The sequence below is a fragment of the Pristiophorus japonicus genome, chromosome 18 (genome assembly GCF_044704955.1).
Source record: "Pristiophorus japonicus isolate sPriJap1 chromosome 18, sPriJap1.hap1, whole genome shotgun sequence".
Taxonomy (NCBI): Eukaryota; Metazoa; Chordata; class Chondrichthyes; family Pristiophoridae; genus Pristiophorus; species Pristiophorus japonicus.
In genome coordinates, this window is record NC_091994.1 from 79,385,051 (window position 1) to 79,399,316 (window position 14,266).

Genomic DNA, 14,266 nt, shown 5'->3' on the forward strand with positions numbered 1-14,266 from the left:
ATCTCCTGGGGTGGGGGGGGGGGGGGTGAGCTACTCTATTGGGAGCACAGTTATATGAAACCAGCCCGTTACTTTTTATTTTACTAGCTAATATGAAAATAAAATTAAACCCATAACCAGGCAGCTGGCCATCCTCGCTAAAGATTCAAGAGAGATAGAGACATAGCACCAGTTACAAAATTATTTCAGAAGGGAGAAGAAGAAACTGTTCTGTAACCAGTGGTGTAAAACATCTTTTTGATGTCTCCCTCAAATATCTTTGTTTATCACTGTTGTGTATTAAACCCACATTATCCATGCCTTCACTGGTCCATTGAGCTTTGCTGAAAATCTCTTCATAAGAGAGCGGAAAAGCAGTATATTCTGATTATGATGGAAGAGCATTAAACATTTTGCACTTTAAAAAAAATGTATCCATTTCACTAGCGCTTCATACATACAAAACCACGAGTGTGAAATATTATAATACTGAACATAAAAGGACAACTGTGTAAGCTTGGTCTCAGGACAGCGTCATTTATGACCTGAATAAATTTGTACCGAGACACAGATGTAGCACACAAATAAAACAATGACATCCCTCCCAATGCTGACCCTGTGGAGTCTGCCAGCAGATCAGCTATCACTGTCCCGCTCTGTATCTCCCGCCACGGGGAAAAGTGGGGGAATGGGATTAAGTCGATTACTCTTTGAAAGAGCCGGTGCAGGCTCGATGGATCGAATAGCCTCCTTCTGTGCTGTACTATTCTATGATTCTAAATTATTGAGAGAGTCCAAAGTGTAAATGGATTTTAGCAAGGCTTTTGATAAGGTCCCACATAGCAGACTGGTCATGAAAGTAAAAGTCCATGGGATCCAGGGCAAAGTGGATCCAAAATTGGCTCAGGGGCAGGAAGCAAAGGGTAATTGTTGATGGGTGTTTTTATGACTGGAAGGCTGTTTCCAGTGGGGTTCTGCAGGGCTCAGTACTAGGTCCCATGCTTTTCGTGGTAGATATTAATGATTTAGACTTGAATGTAGCGGGTATGATTAAGAAGTTTGTAGATGATACTAAAATCGGCTGTATGGTTGATAATGAAGAAGAAAGCTGTAGACTGCAGGAAGATATCAATGAACTGGTCAGGTGAGCAGGACAGTAGCAAATGGAATTCAATCCAGAGAAGTGTGAGGTAATGCATTTAGAGAGGGCTAACAAGGCAAGGGAAATCACATTAAATGGTAGGACACTGAGAAGTGTAGAGGAACAAAGGGACCTTGGAGTGCAGGTCCACAGATCCATTAAGGTAGCAGGCCAGGTAGATAAGGTGGTTAAGAAGGCATACAGAATACTTACCTTTATTAGCTGAGGTACTGAATACAAGAGCAGGGAGGTTATGCTTGAATGTATAAAACACTAGTTAGGTCACAGCTAGAGTACTGCGTGCAGTTCTGGGCACTACATTACAGGAAAGTGATTGCACTAGAGAGGGTACAGAGGAGATTTATGAGGATGTTGTCTAGACTGGAGAATTTTAGCTATGAGGAAAGATTGGATAGGCTGGGTTATTTTCTTTGGAATTGAGGTATATAAAATAATGAGGGGCCTAGATAGAGAGGATAGGAAGGACTTATTTCCCTTAGCAGAGGGGTCAACAACCAGGGGGCATAGATTTAAAACAATTGGTAGGAGGTTTACAGGAGATTTGAGGGGAAATGTCTTCACCCAGACGGTGAAAGGGTGGTAGAGGCAGAAACCCTCACCTATTTAAAAAGTGCTTGATGTGCACTTGAAGTGCTGTAACCTACAGGGCTACGGACCAAGAGCTGGGAAGTGGGATTAAGCTGGATAGCTCGGCCGCCGCGGACACAATGGGCTGAAATGGGCTTCTTCTCTGCTGTAAATTTCTATGATTCTATAAGTGTCTACATTCGGTGCACTAAGTTGACAACAGTACCGGCTCAGAGCGACGTGGGCTGGTAGACCTAATGTATACTGCCAGTTCTGTATCACTCTCTGGCAAAGGAAAATAAGACCTAGAAATTGGGGAACGCTGGAAACCTGACGGTAACATTGGTGGCCAATGATAATGGCCACCGCCGAGAGAACGCAGGAAATACCGGCATTTTGGTACTGCCTGCTCATTATCATCAACGTGGCGGTGATTTGCTGTGCAACACACTCTTTGTAGCGCTAATGTCAGAAGGAGATCAAAGGTCGCATTAGTCTCCCATTCGCAGTATAGGGGAATGGGGAAGAAAGGAGCGACCCAAACAGTTGCCGTTAGTGTTCCAAAAATAGTAGCTGTCACCTGATGTTTATTGAATTTTTGTTTGTTTACAACATGAATGCAGATAAAAGAGATCTTATCACAGATCATTTTCGATCATTGCAATGGAGTTCACCCATTGATTTACTGACCCACAAACACTGTAGGCCTCCCGGAAAGCTGCCAGAAAATGTAATCTCCCCACCCAACCCCACTGATGAGTAAAAAATAAAGTTTCAAAGAAGAACTTTGGCAAAGGAGGTGTTGGACGTTCCAACTTACAGCCTCATAAGTCCTGCCAGACTCCTCATGGCTATCAATGCCTCATGCTACTGTAAGACCTTTTAGTGGCAGCAAATACTGGCGTGATTAGCACAAGCAGCAATGCGAGTGGAGAAATAGCGTTAACTATGCGTTGCACGCCAATTGATGTCACGCTCCATCTCATTAAAATACTGTCGCCAATATCAATTAACGACAGCGCTGTCGGAAATGGCGGTCGCTGCAGTACCCGCCACCAGTTGGCGGACGCAGTTTTATCGCCACTTCATGGTGCTAACAGGTGGAGCACACCACCAGAATTTCTAGGCCTAATACTTGGCAAGTTACAGATTTTTGCATATAGCGACACAAGTCCCAGCCAGAATGGAGATGATTGGTTCATTTCTCAGTCAACCATGCCTGGAGACCACAATGCTGGGATTGATTTTATGCAGATAGTTTGTATTATGTCATTATCCTGCATTCACTGCATTTTTCTGGAGAAATAATCCTGCTGTACTCAGGAGACTCTGTTTGCTGTAGTTTTGTTCATAATTGTAGAAACTCTATTGTCAGCTGTGGCTCAGTGCGTAGCACATTCACCTCTGAGTCAGAAGGTTGTGAGTTCAAGTCCCACTTCAGGAACTTGAGCACAATAAATCTAGACTGACACTCCAGTGCAGTGCTGAGGGAGCACGGTACTGTCAGAGGTACCTTCTTTTGGATGAGATGTTAAACCGAGGCCCAATGTACTCTCTCAGGTGGACATAAAAGATCCCATGGTACTATTTCAAAGAAGAGCAGGGGAGTTATCCCCGGTGTCCTGGTGTTAGATCTCTTAATTTCCAATGAAATAAGAACTCCGATGGTAGTTTTAACTTTTTAATCTTGGCAGAGAGTAACAAGCTGCTGGCTGATTGCCAGTTTCTTTGTCTTACTGAGACACATGGTTAAAATGGCTGTATTTTATACCGGGTTCAATTTACAGAAAAGAACTCGCCTTCTTTGACCTTATTGGCTCAATTGAAAGTCTGTTAACATTTTAATTGGCTCGCTACCCAAGGTCCGAAAATGTCAGGTTGATTGATGAGTTAATGCAACATGCCAAACTGCATGTAGCAGCCTTGACTTGGGGGTCTGTGAATTTTCACAGTCTGTCTAAATGAGCCTATTTGAATACTCTATCACCTGGCCAACATTTATTCCTCAATCAACATAACAAAAAAACAGATTATCTGGTCATTATCACATTGCTGTTTGTGGGAGCTTGCTGTGCGCAAATTTGATGCTGTGTTTCCCACATTACAATAGCGCTTTATTGGCTGTAAAGTGCTTCCGGTGGTAATGAAAGGAATTATATAAATGCCAGTTTTTCTTTCTTTAAATTAAAACCACAAATCCCACCCGCCTCCAACTCATTGGCTGACTCAACGGTGTCAATGTTCACTCAATATAAAGATTCCTTGATTGCTGACTGCTCTTTTGAAATTTGAATATTGTACATCCTAAGTAGCACATTGTTCATGTCAAGTCGGAAAATGCTCAATTTTACAAAGACTGGAGAGCTTTACCGGTATTATTCTGCTGCTAGGATAGCTCCATGTCTTTTTAGGGCCATAGGATCTAACTGCTACAAGTGGGCACATACTTGAGGACAATTACAGGGTAAATGCTCTAAGGCACATCTGGCATCTCTGGAGACTGACAACTAGTAGTAAATCCCTGACTCCTCCCCAAAGGTCAGGAAAACTTTGCATCTATAACAAAACTGTGACATGCGAAGTTTGACTAACTCAAAATTACATAGGATCATAGAAGTTTACAGCACAGAAGGAGGCCATTTGGCCCATCGTGTCTGCTGGCCGAGAGTGAGTTATCCAGCCTAATCCCACTTTTCAGCTTTTAGTCCGTAGTCCTTTAAGTTATAACACTGCATATTCAAGTACTTTTTAAATGTGATGAGGGTTTCTGAATCGACCACCCTTTCAGGTAGTGAGTTACAGGCCCCCACCATCCTCTGGGTGAAAACATTTCCCCTCAACTCTCCTCTAATCATTCTACCAATTACTTTAAACCCAAGTTATTGACCTCTCTACATAAACACACAAGAGAGAGATTATAATACGTATATTATAGAGATTATGTAGCCACTGTGTATTATATTGATTGCCCAATTGCTGTATACAAGACATCAATTCAAATGAAGGAGATGGCATAAAGTCAGATTGTTTAGCAAAGTAGCAGGTTTATGAAAAAGAAATCGGATTATTTTTCGGTTAGATACTGTGAGCGCATCCAGCACTGTGATTAGGTGCGCGGGTGGTTAGTGACGGAGCCGTGACCTCACCTGAACATGTGACGCAGGAAATGCCCTCTGCACTGAGGTTATACCTGAGGTCAAGAAGGACCTGAATGTTGGTATCAGGGCTGAAGAGCAGGGGTGCTCTGCTGGCTGGGCGCAGTTGGGTTGCGAATCCTATGGACATCACCAGGGTAATGATGTAAAGGCCTGAAAGGATGAAAAACAAAACAGATCAACAAAAAAAACTGCCTTTTCTCTTATAAAATAGTAAGTGTCATTTAAAAATACCCCAAGCTCTTTGTGTTTTCCATATGCAAGAGGGTAAATTCACTGATCCCACAGACCCAGTGATGAGCTGAGCTTGAAGAGAGCACGAGTGGGGGGAATTGGTGCTAATGTTGTAGTTCTATCTCCAATGGGTGGTTGGGATTGGTGAATTTAGCGTAAAATATGATATTGTTTCCTAAAAAGAGACTAAGGGGTAGAAATTCGTTATAGTCCAGTTTGAAGTGATAACGCCGCCTGGGAGCTAATTTTAGCGCCGGACGATGTTTACCGCCTCCAACCAGGATATTCACTATTAGCATCCCAACAGAGAAATGGAGTACCAAGGGAAGTATTCCAGGCTACTCTGAGGGCACTAACAGGGCTATAGTGCGGGAGACCTACTGAAGATGTGGCGCTAGGTCCTAGCACCAAAAGAGGTGAGATCGACCAGCTCAAAACCTGCAGCGAAAGCAAGGCAAGAAAGTCAAACAGTACAAACAGGTAAGTAATGTAATTTAAAATGAATAAAGTTGATTACAGCCACTTACCTTCTCCGCAGCCATTTTGCACCGATGCTTCGTGGGACTGACTGCTTTCCCTGTCGGGAATTGAGCCTGCCGGTAAAGCAGGCGATCCAATTCAATTTTTCCGCCACCGCGCCAAGGAGGCGTTGCACCTTCGATGACATCTCCACATGGGTGGCGCTAGAGTGCGCATCCCTACCACTTAGCCCCCATCGCTCCATTGAAGTTTTCTGGAGACGAGGACAGCATGCCATTGCGTCGGTTGTTGCTTAGCGGCCTGTTAGTGGCCCTCTCCGGTGCTAACGGGTGGCACTAAGCCTATAAATTTCTACCCCTAAAGTCTTGAAATTACACCTTGTAATAAGATGTTAATGTCTTCATAGTGGACAAAGGAACTTATAATCTTAAAATTAGAGCCAAGCTATTCAGGCGTGAAATCGGGGAGCACTTCTACACACACAGTGTGATGGAACTCTTTCCCCCAATAGGCTGGCGATGCTGGGTCAACTGATACCCTTACCTAACAAAATTCTTGTGAAAGTATCAAGGGATATGGAGCAAAGGTGAGGAAGTGGGGTTGAGGTACAAATCAGATTTGATCAAATTGAATGGCAGAACAGGCTCAAGAGGCTGAATGACCTACTCCTGTTCCTATTAATATAAACCCATTAGATAATAAATTTTGCAAGGATCATTCCTGGCATGGAACCTTGCAAAATATACTCTTAATGTTTATAGGAACATAGAAAATAGGTGCAGGAGTAGGCCATTTGGCCCTTCGAGCCTGCACCACCATTCAATAAGATCATGGCTGATCATTCACCTCAGTACCCCTTTCCTGCTTTCTCTCCATATCCCTTGATCCCTTTAGCCAGAAGGGCCATATCTAACTCCCTCTTGAATATATCCAATGAACTGGCATCAACAATTCTCTGCAGTAGAGAATTCCACAGGTTAACAACTCTCTGAGTGAAGAAGTTTCTCCTCATCTCAGTCCTAAATGGCTTACCCCTTATCCTTAGACTATGTCCCCTGGTTCTGGACTTATCCAACATCGGGAACATTCTTCCTGCATCTAACCTGTCCAGTCCCGTCAGAATTTTATACATTTCAATGAGATTCCCTCTCATCCTTCTAAATTCCAGTGAATACAGGCCCAGAAGGTCCAGTCTTTCCTCATATGTCAATCCTGCCATCCCAGGAATCAGTCTGGTGAACCTTCGCTGCACTCCCTCAATAGGAAGAACGCCCTTCCTCATATTAGGAGACCAAAACTGAACACAATATTCCAGGTGAGGCCTCACCAAGGCCCTGTACAACTGCAGTAAGACCTCCCACTAGTCATTGCCTGCCATTCTGAGAGGCAGCGGGAGTTCGTGAGTCGGTGAGAGGCAGCGTGGGGCAGCCTATAAAAAGGCCCAGCGTTGGTGAGTCAGTGAGAGGCAGCGGGAGTTCATGAGTCGGCGAGAGGCAGTGTGGGGAGGCCTATAAAAAGGCCCAGCGTTGGTGAGTCCGCGAGAGGCCAGCCGGTGCAGCTGCAGCAGGGTGAGAAGGCAAAAAAGTAGAAAGAAATTGAAAGGTGACGTCACAGCCAAAGGGGTAAGTGATTGGCTGGTAATTGGTAAGTAGCTTTTCTTTTTTCTTTTCTCTATCAGTAAGTAACATTTAGCATTGTTGTTGCCAAATTAAGTCAGAATCAGGTGAATTTATAATGGGGAACAAAGAAATGGCAGACCAGTTGAACAAATACTTTGGTTCTTTCTTCACGAAGGAAGACACAAATAACCTTCCAGAAATATTAGGGGACCGAGAGTCGAGTGAGAAGGAGAAACTGAAGGAAATCCTTATTAGGAGGGAAATTGAAGGTGATAAATCCCCAGGGGCTGATAGTCTGCATCGCAGAGTACTTAAGGAAGTGGTCCTAGAAATAGTGGCTGAATTGGTGATCATTTTCCAACAGTCTATCAACTCTGGATCAGTTCCTATGGACTTGAGCGTAGCTAATGTAACACCACTTTTTAAGAAAGGAGGGAGAGAGAAAACGGGTAATTATAGACTGGTTAGCCTGACATCAGTAGTGGGGAAAATGTTGGAATCAATTATTGAAGATGAAATAGCAACGCATTTGGAAAGCAGTGACAGGATCGGTCCAAGTCAGCATGGATTTATGAAAGGGAAATCATGCTTGACAAATCTTCTAGAATTTTTTGAGGATGTAACTGGTGGACAAGGGAGAACCAGTGGATGTGGTGTATTTGGACTTTCAAAAGGCTTTTGACAAGGTCCCACGCAAGAGATTGGTGTGCAAAATTAAAGCACAAGGTATTGAGGGTAATGTACTGACATGGATAAAGAACTGGTTGGCAAACAGGAAGCAGAGAATCGGGTCATAGAAACATAGAAAATAGGTGCAGGAGTAGGCCATTCGACCCTTCGAGCCTGCACCACCATTCAATAAGATCATGGCTGATCATTCCCTCAGTACCCCTTTCCTGCTTTCTCTCCACACCCTTGATCCACTTAGCCATAAGGGCCATATTGAACTCCCTCTTGAACATATCGAATGAACTGGCATCAACAACTCTCTGCGGCAGGGAATTCCATAGGTTAACAACTCTGAGTGAAGAAGTTTCTCCTCATCTCAGTCCTAAATGGCCTACCCCTAATCCTAAGACTATGTCCCCTGGTTCAGGACTTCCCCAATATCGGGGACATTCTTCCCACATCTAACCTGTCCAGTCCCGTCAGAATCTTATACGTTTCTGAGATCCTCTCTCATCCTTCTAAACTCCAGTGAATAAAGGCCCAGTTGATGCAGTCTCTTCTCATATGACACTCCAGCCATCCCTGGAATCAGTCTGGTGAACCTTCGCTGCACTCCCTCAATAGCAAGAACGTCCTCCCTCAGATTAGGAGACCAAAACTGAACACAATATTTCAGGTGAGGCGTCACTAAGGCCCTATACAACTGAAGTAAGACCTCCCTGCTCCTATACTCAAATCCCCAAGCTATGAAGGCCAACATACCATTTGCCGTCTTCCCCGCCTGCTTGTACCTGCATGTCTACTTCAGTGACTGATGAATGATGACACCCAGGTCTCGTTGGACCTACCCTTTTCCTAATCTGCCGCCATTCAGATAATATTCTGCCTTCGTGTTTTTGCCCCCAAAATGTATAACGTCACATTTATCCACATTATACTGCATCTGCCATGCGTTTGCCCACTCACCTAACCTGTCCAAGTCACCCTGCAGCCTATTAGCGTCCTCCTCACAGCTCACACCGCCACCCAGTTTAGTGTCATCCGCAAACTTGGAGATATTACACTCAATTCCTTCATCTAAATTGTTAATGTATATTGTAAAGAGCTGGGGTCCCAGCACTGAGCCCTGCGGCACTCCACTAGTCACTGCCTGCCATTCTGAAAAGGACACGTTTATCCCGACTCTCTGCTTCCTGTCTGCCAACCAGTTCTCTGTCCATGTCAGCACATTACCCCCAATACCATGTGCTTTGATTTTGCACACCAATCTCTTGCGTGGGACCTTGTCAAAAGTCTTTTGAAAGTCCAAATACACCACATCCACTGGTTCTCCCTTGTCCACTCTGCTAGTTACATCCTCAAAAAATTCCAGAAGATTCGTCAAGCATGATTTCCCTTTCATAAATCCATGCTGACTTGGTCCGATCCTGTCACTGCTTTCCAAATGCGCTGCTATTTCATCCTTAATGATTAATTCCAACATTTTCCCCACTACTGATATCAGGCTAACTGGTTTATATTTACCTGTTTTCTCTCTCCCTCCTTTTTTAAAAAGTGGTGTTACATTAGCTACCCTCCAGTCCATGGGAACTGATCCAGAGTCGATAGACTGTTGGAAAATGATTACCAATGCATCCACTATTTCTAGGGCCACTTCCTTAAGTACTCTGGGATCCAGACTATCAGGCCCCGGGGATTTATCGGCCTTCAGTCCCATCAATTTCCCCAACACAATTTCCTGCCTAATAAGGATATCCTTCAGTTCCTCCTTCTCACTAGACACACTGTCCCCTAGTACATTCGGAAAGTTATTTGTGTCTTCCTTCGTGAAGACAGAACCGAAGTATTTGTTCAATTGGTTAGCCATTTCTTTGTTCCCCATTATAAATTCACCTGAATCCGACTGCAAGGGACCTACGTTTGTCTTCACTAATCTTTTTCTCTTCACATATTTATAGAAGCTTTTGCAGTCAGTTTTTATGTTCCCTGCAAGCTTCCTCTCATACTCTATTTTCCCCCTCTTAATTAAACCCTTTGTCCTCCTCTGTTGAATTCTAAATTTCTCCCAGTCCTCAGGTTTGTTACTTTTTCTAGCCATTGTATGTCTCTTCCTTGGCTTTAACACTATCCTTAATTTCCCTTGTTAGCCACGGTTGAGCCACCTTCCCCGTTTTATTTTTACTCCAAACAGGGATGTACAATTGCCGAAGTTCATCCATGTGATCTTTAAATGTTTTCTATTGCTTATCCACCGTTAACCCTTTAAGTATCCTTTGCCAGTCTATTCTAGCCAATTCATGTCTCATACCATCGAAGTTACCTTTCCATAAGTTCAAGACCCTAGTCTCTGAATTAACTGTGTCACTCTCCATCTTAATAAAGAATTCTACCATACCATAGGCTAATATTACACAGAGTAATTTCATTAATTGAGAAATCACCAAACATTCTTTCATGTATAACAAACAAAGTACATAGGCTTACGATATGTTTCTATCAGTCCATATGTAACATTCACTCATATGGGAAAGAGCAATATTGGGCCGTAAATTGTGGCCTCTCCGGGTGCTTACAATGTACACACGCACCCGAAGAGGCCTTGCAAATGCCCGTTCTTGGCGCACGATGCACATGCGCCAAGAACCAGCATTTGCGAACTGTCAAAATGTCTTCGGGATCCCCGGGAGAAGGACATTCACGCGCAGAGATTTGGGCTATTCGCCCAACTCCTGCCCAACGAATGTACTTCAAATGCTTACACCTGGTAAAAGCAGTCATATAGCCGACTGTTACCAGCATAAGAGTTTTAAAACAAATAAAAATTAAATTGTATCACTAATTTTTATATTAAAAACCCTGTCCATTAAGATATGTTTATTTTTAACACTATTAAAATATATTTAAAAAATGTTTAATTTTGTTTTTCTAAAACATTAACTTAAATATGTGAGGCGTTTTTTTATTTATTGTGTTGTGTTTGTGTTTTGAGGGGTATTCTCATTGATAGTAATGGGAGCTTGTACAAATGGAGTTTGCATTATTATCAATGAAAATCATCATCATCATCATCATAGGCAGTCCCTCGGAATCGAGGAAGACTTGCTTTCACTCTAAAAGTGAGTTCTCAGCTGACTGTAAAGTCCAATGCGGGAATTACAGTCTCTGTAACAGGTGGGGCAGACAGTGGTTGAAGGAAAGGGCATGCTCTCGGTGACGGGACTCGAGGTTCTCAGCGCCGTCCCGGATGCTCTTCCGCATTTTGTATGGTCTTGGGCCAGGGATTCCCAGGTGTTGGTGGGGATGTTGCACTTTATCAAGGAGGCTTTGAGGGTGTCCTTGAAACATTTCCTCTGCCCACCTAGGGCATGCTTGCTGTGTAGGAGTTACGATTAGAGCGCTTGCTTAGGAAGTCTTGTGTCGGGCATGCAGACGTTGTGGCCCTCCAAACAGAGCTGGTGAAGCATGGTTAGTGCTTTGATGCAGGGGATGCTGGTCTGAGCGAGAACACAGACGTTGGTGCATCTATCCTCCCAGTGGATTTACAGGATCTTGCGGAGGCAGCGTTGGTGGTACTTCTCCAGCGCTTTGAGATGTCTGCTGTATATGGTCCATATCTCTGAGCCATGCAGGAGGGCGGGTGTCACTACTGCCCTGTAGATCATAAGCTTGGTGCCAGATTTGAGGTTCTGGTCTTCAAACACTCTCTTCCTCATGCGACTGAAGGCTGCGCTGGCACACTGGAGGCGGTGTTGGACCTTGTCATCGATGTCTGCCCTTGCTGATAGTAGGCTTCTGAGATATGGAAAATGGTCCATGTTGTCCAAGGCCGCGCCGTGGATTTTGATGACCGGGGGGACAGTGCTGTGTGGTGAAGTCAGGTTGGTGGAGACCCTTTGTCTTACAGATGTTTAGCGTAAGGCCCATGCTTTCATACGCTTCGGTGAAGGTGTTGACGATGGCTTGGAGTTCAGCCTCTGAGTATGTGCAGAGACAAGCGTCGTCCGCGTACTGTAGTTCGATGACAGAGGATGGGAAAATCTTGGATCTAGCTTAGAGGTGGCGAAGGTTGAACAAGTTCCCATTGGTTCTATAGTTTAGTTCCACTTCAGCGGTGAGTTTGTTGAGAGTGAGATGGAGCATTGCAGCAAGGAAGATTGAGAAAAGCATTGATGCGAGAATACTCCATGTTCATTGGTTGTCCAGGCCCACGTGATCCCAGGTTGCACTTACGTTCCTGGGATGTATGAGCCCATATGCTGAGCTGTGCATCTAGGCCTCGGACTGTAAGTATATGTTCCTCTGGGACCACCAGATACTTTTGAAAAAACATTTTGGTCAGAGCATCTGCCCGCAGGAAGCCTCCAACTGCAATTTCGGGTCATTGACTCCTGAGATTGATGCTCTTCCTGGTTTTCCATGGATCCAAGCTACGACTTGGATGGGGGGGGGGGGGGTGCGGGAATATATGCAAAATGTGGAGGTCAAAGGTTGCCGTAGGAATGCGGCCTTCTTGGAATCTAGCCAATTCTTTGCAGTTGAATGCTCATTCAGTTGGACCTGCCAACACATTCGGGCTCATTTGCAGACCAACGCTGCTATTTACCCTCCATGCCCAGTGGGTACCCCAGCTATGCAAATACTAGCTTGGGCAACCGCTCACTTCAATATCTGACCCACTGGGAGCCAATGGGTGGAAGCCCTACCCCAAGCCCCCCACCCACCATTAGGTATGGTGGCAAAACAGGACAGCAGATTTTTGGGCCATCATTTTCAACCAGCTGTTCTGTCTATAGATCTAGACAGTCAGCAGTAAATGAAACCATTAGAAAAATCAGTAAGTTGATGAATTCTGTCATCCATAATGTCAAATATATTAACCTAAACAGCACGGCTTAACGTAGCAACCTTTGTTTTATTCTTGAAAGCCTTTCATCATATTTTCAATGACGTTAGGCTTTATTGCTTTGCATGCACTAGAAGATCATTGATCCTTGAAATATTTGTTGCATTGGAGAGAAATTAGAAGGAAAGGCCAATAGATTCTTGAATATTTTTAAGCAAGAACAATAAAGACGGCAGTAAGAATCATCAGGGAATAAGCTTTGGCGTCTGAAAAATCTTTCAATTGGGATATCTTTGGCCAGTTGAGAGAGCAGCAGAGACAAGCAGCACAATTGCAAATTGGATCAATTGAAGAGAGGGTCAACTGAGGTCAAAACAAGGCTTCTTCTACCAATGATGCAATTATTATTTAATTGCTTCCAGCCATGTGTAAAATCCATCGCATGTGAAAGAGAGAAGGCACTCGATCTAATGTTTATTTTGTACTCCCTATAAGAGTTGTGAAAGAGAGGAAACTGGACTCCACACACACAACTGAAATAAAAGGGAAAGCGACTGAACCCACACTCCTAGTTCCACCAGGATTGGAGAATGAGTGCCAGTGCTGTAGCCCTTTCTCTGATTTGCACTCCCTTCAAGTGTGGCTCCCAGCTGGGAAGGCAGGATTAGTGAATTTACCCAAGAGTCACATTTCTGAAATGGAATGAAATTCAAAAGAAAAACATAAATCAACCAGCTGTGGAGAGGTTGATTCAACTGAAGAATACAGAAATAATGCAAGAAGCAATTTCTGCTCCCACTGTGCACAGCTGACATGCTTTAAGCTTCACTGTGTTTGTTCTCAGATGATTAAACAGAAATAATAAAGGAACCCCCCCCGCAACCTCAACAAAATCCCATGAACTGAATATTGTAAAGCAGAAATGGAAAATTCTATTGTGGATCGTGAGTCCATCACAAAATTGTCCTCCGTTTAGATCCCAGACTTCACTGCACTACGCGCACTCTCCGATACACTAAGAAATTATGACACAGCTTGCGAAACCATAGCTTTGATGATTTATTCTGAGAACCAGTTAATTTACAAATGCATGAAGCAACAGAAAAGTCAGCAATTTGCAAAAGTAAAAGTTGAATACAGAAATGCCAGGTGACCTAATTATTATTTGAAAATCTTTTAGTGTTCTCAGCGTTTCGCGATTTCCATTGTAAAATTCCCATTTTTATCACCTCCCCGGCCATTCCTTTTTTCCTATTTACACCCAACCTTTTTTGTCTTCATCTGATTAAACAAAAATCCTTTTCTCCCTTTTATTTGACCTGGATTTGAATTGCAAATGCTAAGCTGCCTCACCACAGCCCCCCCATCGCACCCTCTTTCTCTTTCTGCCCTGAATTAAAATTACATTTAGGGAGTGCCTTGGGGCCAATCTACTGAGCATGCAGTGTCAGTGGGGAGTCTTAGCCCATCAGTCGCAGATATCAGGACATTGCAGGCTCGTTGCCCTGGACTTTTTGTATGGAAAACTGTGGGCAGCACACTTGCAAACTCCCAAGAT

At 43.8% G+C, this 14,266-nt stretch overlaps 1 protein-coding gene across 1 annotated transcript in view; it reads right to left on the reverse strand.

Annotated features, from left to right (window-relative positions):
* Positions 1-14,266, reverse strand: part of disp3 (dispatched RND transporter family member 3) — a 333,206-nt gene that overhangs the window by 105,378 nt on the left and 213,562 nt on the right. Inside the window, exon 14 of the mRNA XM_070860919.1 lies at positions 4,855-5,016. Coding sequence (XP_070717020.1) covers positions 4,855-5,016 — 162 coding nt within the window. The remainder of the gene's footprint in view (positions 1-4,854; positions 5,017-14,266) is intronic.